General features: G+C 38.8%; 1 protein-coding gene across 1 annotated transcript in view; it reads right to left on the bottom strand.

Annotated features, from left to right (window-relative positions):
* Positions 1–14,670, bottom strand: part of LOC142008617 (cadherin-7) — a 106,865-nt gene that overhangs the window by 35,851 nt on the left and 56,344 nt on the right. The window contains exons 3-5 of the mRNA XM_074985853.1: positions 10,871–10,990; positions 7,280–7,447; positions 5,839–6,026 (exon numbers count right to left, since the gene is read on the bottom strand). Coding sequence (XP_074841954.1) covers positions 5,839–6,026; positions 7,280–7,447; positions 10,871–10,990 — 476 coding nt within the window. The remainder of the gene's footprint in view (positions 1–5,838; positions 6,027–7,279; positions 7,448–10,870; positions 10,991–14,670) is intronic.

Genomic DNA, 14,670 nt, shown 5'->3' with positions numbered 1-14,670 from the left:
CACATTACTGAAAAGATTGCAAACCACTGGCCCACAGTAAGGGTCTAGGCACTCTTTTGATATATATTTTAAAATATATTAGTAAGTGAATTTGAAATCAGTATGCATGCTTCTCTTATCCATGCATCAAGCTGAGGTATAAATCCTTCAGAATGGGTATATGCAATGGCATGCACAAAATTGCATGTAAGCATTTTCACACAGGAATAATAAAGCACTCTAAAACATCTGATGTGTGCACCTACCAATAAGGATTGTGCAAACAGCCAGTGCAAGTTTTGCAATTGCGCATGCACAATTGTATACAGATACTTTGAAAAACTAAATTCCCTTTATTGTGATATGGGGTAATAATAGATCAAATCTTGATTCCACTTCTAGATATTCTATTCTAATTCCAGATGTGCTTCTGGAGAGATGAATGTGACATAATTTCTGCAATCATTTTATGAGTAAGGAGATTACTCTCTCCATTAAAATGCTGCTAACTAGAACATGCACATAATTTATATAGGTCCTGACTAAAAATAATATTAATAGCTGAATGTTGATAATGCTCATTTAAGAACACCAAAATTGAGCAACAAAAAGAAAAGTCATAATTGTGCTCTCTCTCCATTGTGAAATTGCTACAATCACTTTCCCTCCAGCTAAATCTTCCAGTAAATAAAATCCACAATGCCAACAGAGTAACATGCCCTTTCAAACCTAAAGTGAATTTTGAGGATTCATATTAATACAAGGCAACACAAAGGTTAGGGAGATCAACCCAAGGAAATATAGGCAAAGATTTGAAACTCTGTGCATGACTGGTAAGTACTGCCCAGCAGTTCTTCTTGTGCATGGTGATTCTAAGTCATACACATCTGTAGATTTTAAGCTTTAAAAAAGTTTCCTATCAATCTTAGCTACTGATAAGGCCTCCATCCCTCACCACCTTTAGAATACGTACCCTCCCTACACTCCATGAGGTAAGGAAAAGCTCTTATCCCTACTTTACAGATGGATGACTGAGGAATAGAGAAACCAAAGGTATCTGCATTTGACCAGTAGGTTTTGTACTCTGACTCATACATATCTGATAAATCTTTCAAGTCCTGAATACAGGTAGTAAATTAAAATTGACCTGCTAGGAACAATGTATCGATTTATTTGGTATGTGCTTTTCTACATATAAACAGAATGAAATGTTTGTGCACACATCCCTTGCATGCATCGTTAAGTAGGGAACAGATTAGTAATTCAAATGCATATGTGCCATGTGATATGGAAGGTCTTTAATTTACTGGTTGGTTGGTTTTTCTAAAATGCCAATAGCAAAGTAAATGCCTCATTTCTATAATTATTATTATTTACTAGATTAAATTTGGTTAATAGCAAAACTCTCATTGATCTCCATGTTCTAAGATTTCATCCATTATTATTATTCAGTCCCCCCACAGAGTGCTCTGCTTTATAGATGATATGTCTCTTCTCCTGAGAAACTACCTCAAAAATCAAAAGAAAATAAAAAAACCCAGCAATGTATGTGACATGAGCTTGAAAAAAATTAAATACCAAATACTTCTCTTGTTCATCCAGTCCTGGTGCACATTCCTAGCTGGCCAGGCATGGAACCACACACAATCACTCAAGGTAAGTCTTGTTCCAACCTCTTCCATTAACTCAGGTGAGGTCCTTCCAAAATTTTCAGAGAAAGGAGAGTTCTAGGGACTCTACTGACCTATGTACAAGACAGCTACACAGCCTTGCATAGCAATGCTGCCCAAGGCTATGGAATCACTGACACAGTCTTGCTATTTATTGTGTTGTGAGTGAACAGTGGGAAGAAGCTACAGAGAACCTATATTCTCCTTGCCCAGTTTCCCCCCACCCTATTCCCAGTCCTTAGGAGAATGCAAACTGAGGGAAAAGCTACAGTCACCACAGACAAATATTGCCTGACATGGGGCTTCATCTAATAGCTATGAGATGTAGCTAGCAGCCCAGTCAGCTACTGCACACTGTCACTTACTGCTAGGCAGCAGCAGTACTGCATTCTAACCAGCATGTTCTCCAAGTCCTGTTATGGCAGCATGAACCTTAAAAATAGCAGATTCACTTACTTTCTGGTATCTCTCCCACAGTAAAAAGATTTCATCCAAAATCAGCCTACAGGGAGCCTCTACTTACACCTGTGCAACCCAAATGACTTGAGCTGGAATAAAAGGGTATACATGGGCACAGGATGATTAGAATATGTATGCACAAAACACCCCAAAAGGTCTTGCCCCTACCTTAGAAATGGAGTTTACTTTTGATGTATTGGATACCTTAGAACAGAACTACAAATAATGTATCTCCTTGTTTTGGAGTATGTGTCCCTAAAATGGAGAGGAGAAATATGATCAAATGAGTACGGGAGGAAAACAATTGCCTTAACCCCTCCTAAATCTCAGGCTGCTTCTACACATGCCACCTCCAATGGGGCAATTCAAAGCAGGCTAATGAGGCACTAAGGTGCATATTCAGCACCTCATTAGCATAATGGCAGCCGTGCGAATTTCAAAGTGCAGCTTTGAACTGCAATTGACATGGTAGATGGGAGCAGCTTCAAAATAAGCCCCCAACTTCGACATTCCCTACTCCCACTAAACTAGATGGGACTAAGGGAATGTCAAAGTGGGGGGCTTATTTTGAAGCTGCCCCCATCTTCTCTGTCAATCTGCAATTTGACATCTGCACTCTGAAAATCGCATGACTGCCATTATGCTAATAAGGTGCTGAATATGCACCTTAGTGCCTTATTAGCCTACTTCAAATTGCATCATTACCATGGCACCTCCGATGCTTCTACACATGCCACCTCCCACCTCTGATGGGAAGCAGCATGTGTAGAAGCATCCTTACACTTCACCCTCAACCTCAACAAAGGCAATATCTATATTAGCTAGGCAAGACCTATTAGCCATAAATGATCTCGCTCTATACACAAATGTGAATTAGCTTCTTAGTCTGAAAATCAGCCTATTTGTCCTATTCTTCCCTTAACAAATTATTTTAAAATAGAGGCTGAACCTCTCTCATCCAGCACCCTTGGGACCTGACTGATGCCAGTCAAGAGAATTTGCTGGATGATGGGAAGTCACTATTTTCTACCACATTACCAACACTTTCACTGCTTACTGGGCTCTTTGAAGAAATTTAGGGGTAAATTACAGCTAAATAATAACACAGAACACTGAGCCAGGACTGGTCGCTATAAATTAACTTTATGGGACCACAGGAAATGTGACCACACCCATGATAGCTGGCTAAGTGATTATGGAGTTTGCTGGGCAAGAGTGTTCCAGATTAGAGAGATTCATCCTGTAAACTACTTATGCCTTTTGCTGACGTGGATAGTTTCTTTGATTCTCCCATTCAGTATTAATGTTTGAAATTCTGCTTTATTAATGTTCCTAGCCTAATTCATCCCATAACACTGACATCTTATTTTAAGGAAATATAATCTTCATTTATTTTAAGTAATGATTCAATAAGATCCATGTATGATTTGCAATTAAGCAAACCTAGACTTTAGCAATGGGACCAAATTTTTAATTATTTCTAAATTAATGCTCTACTAAAGCCAGAATGTAAAATCTATAATTTCCATGAGAAGAGCAAGTAGCAGGAGGCCAAATATTAAGCAGAGAGCCAAATGTAACTGTGTTCGTATATTTACCCTAACAGTAAGTGGTCATTTGCATGCCCTTTGGACTGATTTGCCAAATGACTATAGCAATTAAGCAAAAGCCAAGTTGCAGAGTTACACCTGCATTTTTGTACACTTAGCACATACCTCCCTATTCAGAAGTATTCCTCGTGACATCTTATTGCTTAATGTAGGTGCACAAATGACACCTGTACATACACAAACAGATTGCATATTATGTTATGGGCAAAAATTATGGAGGTTGGAGACTTATGTTCATTCCCTTACTCCTCTATTCAGAGCTTAGTCATGCTACCATGCAGTGACAACCTCTGGCAGATCCAGTTCAGAGCTAGCATGTTCCTCCTTACAGTTGAAATCCACTTCATACAGAACAATAAGCCCTCAAAGACATGAGGGTTGTGTTCCTGCAACAGCCGTGTAACTCAAATTTTTGTGCAAGTCACTCCTGGCTCTCGGCTGCCATCCCTGGCAGGAGAGGTTTCCTGCTCCTTTCCGGGGCAGCCATTGCATTAATCCAATGGTATCTCAAGGGTTTACTGTAACCAAAACTGAATTCTGTAAGAGGGGACTGCAGAGAAAGGGAATTGGGAAATGAAATGGTAATCCCAAGCCTGGAGTCACCTGGAGTCCTCCACTACCAATCCTCCTCCTCACCCTACGTTGTCTGCAATGGGGTGTGCCACCTTCACAAAGCAGCTCTGTTGACTGTGCACAGCCATACACCTGCATACCCATCCCCCACCGATTTCCCTCATGAAACTCCAGTGCGGAAGCTATATACTGTGGAAGGTCCTGAGTGCACCATGTCAGTACCGCAGTTAAAACCAGGCTGCTAAGAGAAGGAAAATGGAATGCGATGACAAAAGCAATCTTATAAGAGAAAGAAATTAAAAGATGACAGTGTTTCTGTGGCTGTGTTCTTTGACTCGAGAAAGGTTTCAAAACAGTTAACAGAATGGAGAAGTACAGTGAGTCAAAATTTGGTAACCTGTTTAATGTTATTCACCAGAAGTTTAATAAAACACTTTTCAGGCCAAATTTTCAGCAATGAAAAGTATAGGTCAACATCCAACAATAAGTTTACCAATGACAACAGAGATGATAATAATAATAATAATAATGAATGGCAGTTATTTCTCCCTCTCTGCACAACACTGAAATTGAGAGCCTCTGAGTGTAAGTACCATGCCTACAGGCTCATAGCAAAATTAAAACATATGCATCAACTCCTGACTTGGATCATAAGAGACCCTAGACTGATTCAATATTGTTCAGAATGACACTGACAAATGTTCTCCCTCTAGGATAGGCATAATTCTTCCAGAGTTGTACTTGGGAGACATTAAATGAGCAAGCCGAAGAAGCCACACTGAATTTGGCTGCTGAACGAAGAAAAGGCTAACTTTTCATTATCTATATTTCAAATATGTGCTAAGTAGAAATCAGCACAGGATGTGAGAAGTGTGCTTGATTGCTTCCACCTTGAAAGAGATTTGCAAGTCATGATTTTTTGGGGGGAAGCTGAACATCATCAAATTGTTTTGACTTCAGGGGAACAGTTCTCAGGAGCTATGCAGTACCTTCACAGGATCAGGCAGTATACTGCAATATCATTACCTCTTTTGTATGAAAACAAATTGTGGAATTTCCCATAGAGTGGAAATTCTGGATTCTATACAGATCTAACTGTGAATTTAGGCCCCTAAAAATGATAACAATGGCTTAACAATCATGAGATTTTAAAGATAATAAATGTGAGAACCTTTTTGTTTGCCTTTTGGCTTTTGAGCCTTCAAGGTGTCCCCAGTTCACGTTTTCTTTGTAATTTTGAGGGCTAGAAATCTACTTTTTATAAATGGAAGCTGAGAGTCTCAGATAATTTTATAGGGGCTGGGACTTTAAAAAAAAACACACCAAAGCTCATTGGATTCCTCATAAGGTCAGAAGAGTTTTGGGGACAAATGCCATTTAGGCATTTTTTAATTGAACTGAAAATGAGACCTGCTAATATGAATCTTATCAGCAGATGAGGATCTTCTCTGTCTTACCACATAATCTCATCCTTATACCTACTACACTGGCCCTGCTGCACAACAAACAATTAAAAAAAAAAAAAGAAAAAAAAAAGTCCATGTTACCTTCTGAATTGTAATTATTCCCTCCTGTGTATCTTTGTCAACAGAGATTTTGAAAACTCCAAGGCCATCACCATCCACAATTTTATATTCCATTTCAGCATTAGATCCCACATCAGCATCTGTGGCTTTTATTCTAGCCACCACTGAAGCCAGAGGCAAGGACTCTGGGACATTATACTGGTATGACCCTGTGAAATGTAAAACAAACATTGAACCTGTGGTTGTGAACTTTAACTTATGAATTTTATTGAAGGTAACACCAAAAAATCTTAGTTGATAATCAGAACAATTGTCCCCCCACCCACGGCTGAAAGATGGCAAGTAGTGTTTCTCAAGCCTATGCTCTTTCCCACCAGGTTTGTGGGATGGTTTAGACAGGACATGTCTCTAAGTTAAGGTGTGAAATAAGAAGATGAACTGTTGTTAAAAAAATTCAAACAAAGAAAAATTTTGATACATTTCTTTTAGCTCTTAGTTTTACAACTTTAAATCTCAGGGAAGATCTGCCCTTGCTTGACATGGCTGGATCTTGAGATGTACTCATTTTGTGACCCTTTAATAATAAGTGCCTCTCCCTCTCCCTTGAAAATTTCAACCATGTGTATCAAGTAGTTGATATATAATGAAGCTAGAGGAGATTTCTGAGGTTGTGTGCAGCCAATATTTTCCCCAGAAATAGATTCACTGTTGTTCTATTAATACCACAGACAATTGATGGCAGGAAATCTAACTTGCATTCTCGTTGGACATATTTGTTTTTCATATACACTTGAGAAGAGACCAGACTGGGCATGAATATATTCTGCATATTATTCTAATTTCCCATAGCAATGACTTTACAAGAAAGACCATTGGAAGAAAGAAAAGGGATGAGATAAAATGTAATGCATAAACAGGGTGGCTGGAATTTGGTAATATACTTATTTCTTCCCTTTCCTTGTTTAAGTCAAGAGCCATCTTGGTCAACACAAATAAATTGAGGGCAGATGGCTTTCTGGTTCTTCCAAGATTGACTTCTTATGAAATACTTCATGTCTACACAAGAAAAATGTTGCTGAATTTCCCAAAGAATGGGAAGGGTATGCAGAAAATTAGAAAATATGCATGTTGAAATCCAGGAAGTAAATGCTACACTATCCGTCTTTTTTCTTTCCTTTGATAGGGCAAGCACAAAAGAGATTAATACATATACATAGTGTGCATTGCTTTGCTTAAACAGATCTGAAAAAAAAACTACTTATATGTGGTAAACAAGATAGATTTTTGCAAGGTAATAATATTAATACCACTAATAATATAACCGTGATGTACAGCAATTTTTATAGAGATCTCAAAGCACTTTTAAGTGAAAGTACATATAAGCTCCATTTTATAAACGGTGTGTAATATACAGAATTCAAGATCATTTAGAAAGTGTAACAACTATAACAAAGTAACTTACTCCGTGGAAAGCGTGGAGGGTTATCATTCACATCAGTCAGAGTGACAGTTACAGATGTGGTCCCGGATAGTCCACCATTTTGTCCAACCATATCCTTTGCTTGAATAACAAGTAAATACTGGTCTTTGGCCTCCCTATCCATGTTTGGAAGGGCAGTCTTGATAACACCTGGTGAACCACAAAATACACAGTGCTATTGGTTGTGTTTATTAATGGTAAATATCTGACATAGACATTATGTTTGTCTTTAAGTAATAGGGTTGTAATAAGACACAATGACAACTCAAGCCAATATTTCTACGTCTACATTATATTGTAAGGCACAGTGGTGAATGTCCTTTTAGGTTGATATGAGAAAGTGTCATCATCTATGGATGTGTCTTTCATGTTGTGAAATTAATAATCAATAAAATAGTTTATAGAAAAATAGAAAATATAATTATATAGGCATCAGCCATCCAATGCAAGCCACTATTTGTGACTGTGTTTTTAAAGCTTGGTCTGAAATGACTTCTTTTGTGTCAGTTTCCATGTCCATTCAGTCCTTTGCATCTCTGTTTAGAGTGCCAGGAAGGAAGACAATTAGAAAAATTAGGTCATGGCACTTTTTCACTAGGAACTGAACTGAATCCACCAACTCACTTTTAAAGCGCCCAATAATTATCGATACCAAAAGGTAACAATTTTCATCCAATGGCACCATGGGCTAAAGGCTCCCTCTGTCTTATGGTTTTATACTGCTACCCATCACTGTACTATGAGAGCTGTATATGAAAAATCAATAGCAATATTTAAGTCCCTAGTGAACTTCATGGAGTTACTGGCAATTGCACTTTTTTGGGGTTCTCAGTCATCCTGTCTCTCACACATCTTCATTTCCCCACTATTTTGGTGCTGTGGAGAAAGATGTATTCACTAATACATTTCAAGATTTCAAGCTGAGAGAACAGTTAAACAAATGCCTTGAGGTATTCATTGACCAACTGGATTCTTAGTATTATAATCTCATATCCTACTAATGCATTCAAATGAAGCTATTTTTGTTGGACACTATTCATTTAAACAGTAGCCACTTCTAAAGCACTCCATGTATGGAGGTGGCTTTGATGTGTTAACTGAAATATTTTAATGTTTGAAACAATATTATTGTTGTATCCTCTTAGTCATTTATACACAATCTGTAATTATGTTTGAAATTTTAAAAGTGCTAAAAATCCAGTCTTTCACACATTCTGTTCTGTTGATATGTATCAGTTAAATAAACATGCCTTCTCAAACCAAGATGACTTTCTGAACATTTCATGTTTGGCACATGGTATATCTACTAACTTTGATTTCCAGAGAGGCAAGTATTTACTCTACAAATGCTTTATATCACTAGCAAAGGAAGCAAATGACCAAAATAAAGGAGAGGCACACTGGAGTTCATATCTCTTTATTGGAGATTTCTCAGAGGTTTAGTTCCATTTTTTCTTCTCTTCTTTCAATGCAGGACTCTCCCTAACTATCTCTATGTAAAAATACTTGTTTTACAGAGAAATTTCCCAATGTTATATGATAACATATTTGTGGAACAGAATATTTAATTTTGTACCATTCTTTTTAATTGTCTCTAACAATTCTTATTTGCTTGTCTTTCTGTCATTTATAGCCACTGTCACAACTCTACCAATTCTAGAAGACAATTATCACATATGCAGAAGACCGTAGCTTCACAACTAATAAACACATAACAAACATTTCAGTTTCATTCTTAAAAAGATTTTGACTGAGCAGGACTGACCATCACACTGTTTAAGATGCTGGTCTATACACTTTCTGTGTAGCACTATAACAAGTTAGAAACAGGTATAGCTGCAGTGGCACAAATGTCCTCAGTGACTGCAGTTATTCCAGAACAGAGCTCATTTCAATAAATTCAGGCATTGTTGAAATGTGGGCAAGAGGATCACCATGAGGTTAATGCTCTGCCCGCGGACTCAGAAGAGTTATATTCACGAGCACTGCCACAGACTTCTTAAGTTGCCTTAGGTAAATCTATGTGCGCATGTGCTTTAGTTTGTGTGAACCATAAATTCCTTTTTTCATAGGGACACTGTAAGGCTAAATGCACTAATGACTTCTGAGTACTCAGCGGCTACATTGATGGGGCTCAGAAATATTCTTAGACAAGGCAAACATTACTAATCTTGTCTTCATAAGAATTGATGCAATAAAATGGTGGACGCTCACAAAGATCACGATGACTGTGAGGACATTGGAATACAAAAGTCCACATATTTCTATGAAACAGATAGAAAATTGTTTTTAATTTTTTTTTTGTGGTAGTGACTGTAAAACAAGTGATGTGGTCACGGGAATTCAAAAGCATGTTGTCTTGTTTTTAGCTCTGGTCAAAATAAAAGGAAACATTTTTAAAGAATGATATTCCTCATGAAATTTTCATTTTTCAGTCTCTGAGAAGGATATCAGGGGTCAGAAGATACTCCAAAGAGAACACTTACAAAATGGAAGAACAAGGGAACAAAAACACAGAAATGAGACGGGTACAAAATAAAATCGGGCAGGGAGGCAGGTCTTAATCAGTATCTCTTGTATAGCATATCTTGAATGCTTAAATGAAAACAGTAACTTCAGAAACTATACAGCAGCTGAAAGCAAATGTTTATTGATATCACAATAATGAGCCCAGTATGTAGACTAGAAAAAAAAAAGAATAATGGCTTCTGTTCAGCAAAATGCTTATAGGCCCACAGTATAAACCAAAGTGTTTGTTTACAGTCTACTTTTTAGTAATACAAATAACACCATTTCTGAAGTGTGAAGAACACCTTGAAAAATCAGTGCCAGAAATTACTTTCTTTGCAGCTCAATCTCATTGCGTTGTACAGATTTGTATTGATGTGGTTGAAAGTGGAAACAGGTTTCAGGCACAGGTGTTGCAATTTTGATATTTTCTCATCATCAAGAAATGCCTGAACTTTTAACCATTTTCCTTTGCCAATCCACAACCCTACCAAAACTCTCATCCCTTGAACAAGATTTAATGCTGAAGCGTAGCAGGTTCATGACTGTGTATTGGTTCTGAGCTGGCCACTTGCATGCTACTAGGAACAGAACATTACATTCATCTGAGAACATCTAAAGAAAATCAGAAATGTTCAAGGTTTCAAAGAAGCAGTCTAGGCCAGGCCCCACAGTCTAGTCCAAGCCCATGGAGACTAGTTGAGCCCCACAGTGAAGTATTTGGTAACAAAGGGAAGCCAAGCAAGGTGGTCATACAGAGGAGTTCTCAGGATGCATGATGAGGGCTCATGTGTGTTGGGTTAATGGACAAGTAAATTGGTGAGATTGCATCGAAGGACAAGATAGATAATATTTTCCAAGTGGTTATATGTTTCAAATGTGTGTTATTAAATGACAGACTGAACATATTCTTCACATATGGAAATAAAAGAACTAAAACCACAATTATAGTCGAACAAAATACAGCACTAGTAGGCATCATATCTGAATTTCAGACATATGTGGCCTAAACTGTATATCAGCATTATTGTGCACTTATCTTGGGTACGGGGTGGAGAAAGTTACCTGTCTTTGGCTCCACAGAAAAGTAAGGTTGTCCCTGCAGAATACTGTAAACCACCCGGGCACTGTTGCCATAAGTAGGGTCATCTGCATCAGTAGCTGTTACTTGAACCACAGAAGTTCCTGTAAAAGGTTTAAGACACTACTTCACTTAAATATCCCACAGTTCTGAATTCCACTCACACACATTAGACTTACGAACAGTGTTATACTTTTTCTAGCCCTGTGCTTCCACCTAATATTGCAACTTACCCATACTGCAATACACCGATGACACTTGAATACAAGGCCACTTTTCTAAATGACTTCTACAGGCCAAAGTTTGTAACAGTAGCACAGATCAACTGCTGCCCTTTAGCACCTCACCAAATGTACAATAAGTACATGACCTTGTTGAATATTTTGCCTTTACAGCTTTATTATTATTATTATTATTATTATTATTATGAAGAAAGAGATGGCTTGACAATTTTTGTGCTGTACATGCTTGGTAGTCCACAAGATAAGTCCACAATGGTAAAGGGCAGTGAGAACCAGCCCATTCTACCCCATCAATGTAGTTGAGTCGTGACCTGGAGGGAAATAATTAAGGTGTCAGAGGTACATTCATTCCCTATGACTGCTTCATATTTGTGATCAGACTGTCAATAAGGGAATGCATTAGGGACACTCTGGTTGTCATTTGCTATGTAAACATCTGTGCACTGAGACGTGGGATGAGACCACTAACTCATTATTAGCTATGGCAACAGCTCTATACATGCCCCTCACCTACCACCCTCCCCAGTCATGGGCCAATGGACCCTTTAAGTATTAGCTCTCCTTACTTTCCTCTCCTCCACGAGGGTGTCCAGCCTTTTCATTGGCTTGGCGAGAGGATGCTGGCTGGCTGAAAGGATTCCCCAGAAGTTTCCATGCACTTGAGACGAGGGTTAATAACCCCTTTCCTTTGCACAGAGTGTAATTATGCATCTCAAACCAACAACTCCTACCCTCTCCCTGTTTGGGATTAGAGCAGGGCTGTGTTTCTGGACCTTGATGTGTGTATCAGGCTAGTCAGCTTGAGAACTGTGGAAGATTTTTTCTCACAGCCACATTAGAAAGATTAAGACCTTTTGTTCAGTAACTCAAACTAACTTTTCAGCTTCATCTACAATGAGAGTGAATACAGAGGTCTAATTTAGCCCTGTCAAAATCCTTAACTTTTGAGTGTATATATATATTATAACCATTATTCAATACTCTTATGTTCCTTGCGAATGAAAGGCCTAATATCTTGGAATTAAAAAGCTCTTGCTGCCAAAGGGGTTACAAAGTCTCAAATATTGCTGATGTTGCTTACAAGATGCACGGACAGTAAGGTCTTTCTTCACAGATCGTGGTTATTCCAAGGTCTACAAACAAATATCTGTAAGGCAGTGACAAGCTCTGCAGTCAGAATAGAAGGCGCTTGTAAATTCTGTACATTTAACTGTGCTTGCATACTTTCAAACTCCACTGATGAAGCCAATTCAGCCTGTCAGCTTCAAGAGAGGAATAAATAAATTACATTATGAAACCATTGTTTAGTGCAGCTGGTTCTCCTCTGGAGTGAAGTAAGTCCCTTAATAAAAAAACATCTCCTGCAGAAAACTTTCTACGTAGGAAACCTTTGCATAAAAATCTTCTACAGTATCTGTTTCTGAGATGTTCTATAAAAGACTAGTTAGAAATGAAGAGTTGTGTGCAACCTACTTATTTATTTATTTATATATATATATATATATATATGATATTCAGCATGTAAAAGCCTTTATGTAGCACATTTACAACATGACATCACCTGAGATAGAAAGCTTTCTATGTGAAAGTTTTGTATAGAAAATCAGCCAAGAGAGGAAGATGTTTTCTATGAGAGCTAAAAGAAACAGTTTGGAGAATAAGCATTTCTATAGCTCAGAAAATGGAATAGCAACACAGAGTCCTGGCAGTTTTGCATATGGGTCTCTGAAGGAGTAGAACAGACTCTCCCCAGTTGCTGTTTCATAGTTTAAAAAAATATTTCATTTTTTTTCCAAATGTTCATTAAAATAGCAAGTAGCAATGGAAAGAAAGGGAAGTAATACTTGGAAGTCTTACTTTAAGAAAAGAAAAGAAAAGAAAAATTTTATTTCCAAAAGTTTGTTAGAATACATTTAAGGTCAATAATCTATATCAGTGATTTTCAGCCAGTGTGCCATGGCACACTGGTGTGCTGTGAGAAGTGTCCAAATGTGCCATGAAATTTTATCAATCTCCCTTCGCTATGGCTCTTTGCAGAGCCACCAAGGAGGGGTGGGAGGGCAACTGAGGACCCTGTGCCAGGTGGGGCTAAAGCAGGAAGGCTGCTGGAGTCCCAACTACCTCAGAGTATATCAATTTCCTACAGCAGTGGCTTTTTGTGGAGCCACTGCTGGATGAAATGCCAATGCAACAGGATATTGTTTGCCCTGGGAGGGAGCTAAAATGCTGCTTTCCACCCTGAACAAGCTGGCAGGGAACCTGCTGCCACTCCCTGCTGTGGCAAGGGAGAGGGAGGGAGGGTGCTGGAACTGGGAAACAGTTTAAATGCTGCATCCTGCCTCCAACAGACTGGCGAGGAGGGAAGCCTGCTTTCAGTGATTACTCCTTTACTCAACATCCCTAGCATGGAGTTGAGCAGATTTTGAAAACGTGTGTGTGCTCACTGTCTAAGACAGCATATTCTGTGGCAGCTTTGAAACATTAATGCATTTGATCCTTGTTTAGCTCATTGTATGCACTACTGAGATGCAAACCAATCTAGTAAGACCATAACCCTAGTAAAGGTAAGTAAAAGTGATGTTTATGAGCAATCGATTCAGCTGAAAAAAGTGTGTGTGCCATGGAATTGTCTGTCTCATGGAACTGTGACGTGTTACTGAAAAGGTTCAGAATCATTGATCTCTACTGCTGATGAAAAAATAATAGATTGTTCTGCAGTAGTTATAATTCAAAAACAAAACTTTTATGTAAGGAAACTAGAATTAAGGCTCCGACATGAATGTTAAGGCTTCCTGTTACTTTTGACCACTTTTCCCCACATAGGCTGTGTCTACACGTGCCCCAAACTTCGAAATGGCTATGCAAATGGCCATTTCGAAGTTTACTAATGAAGCGCTGAAATGCATATTCAGCGCTTCATTAGCATGCGGGCGGCAGCCGCGCTTCAAAATTGCCGCTTCTTGCCGCTGTGCGGCACGTCCAGACGGGGCTCCTTTTCGAAAGGACGCCGCCTACTTCGAAGTCCCCTTATTCCCATGAGCTCATGGGAATAAGGGGACTTCGAAGTAGGCGGGGCCCTTTCGAAAAGGAGCCCCGTCTGGACGCGCCGCGCGGCGGCAAGGCTCGTCAATTTCGAAGCGCCGCTGCCGCCCGCATGCTAATGAAGCGCTGAATATGCATTTCAGCGCTTCATTAGTAAACTTCGAAATGGCCATTTGCATGGCCATTTCGAAGTTTGGGGCACGTGTAGACACAGCCATAATGTTCAAATATGGGCACAGAATCTCACAGTTCCATGGACAATTCTACACATTGCTTTGCAAAGTGTGAATTCACCTATTAATTCTGGGCCACAGAGGCAAACCCTATTTGTGCTCCAGATATGAATTAGGTATGCTACATCTTCCAATTTATATTTCACATACCAATCACACCATGCCACACGTTACTGCCCTCTGTCACTGCTAATGACCTGGAAGACCCAATGAATCTAATTCACCATTTCATGGTCATTCAGAGACCACCCCCCTCAACCTCCAGAT

Source organism: Carettochelys insculpta, chromosome 2, assembly GCF_033958435.1.
Source record: "Carettochelys insculpta isolate YL-2023 chromosome 2, ASM3395843v1, whole genome shotgun sequence".
NCBI lineage: Eukaryota > Metazoa > Chordata > Testudines > Carettochelyidae > Carettochelys > Carettochelys insculpta.
The sequence above is the reverse complement of the archived record's forward strand: the minus strand, read 5'-3'. Positions and strand labels throughout refer to the sequence as shown.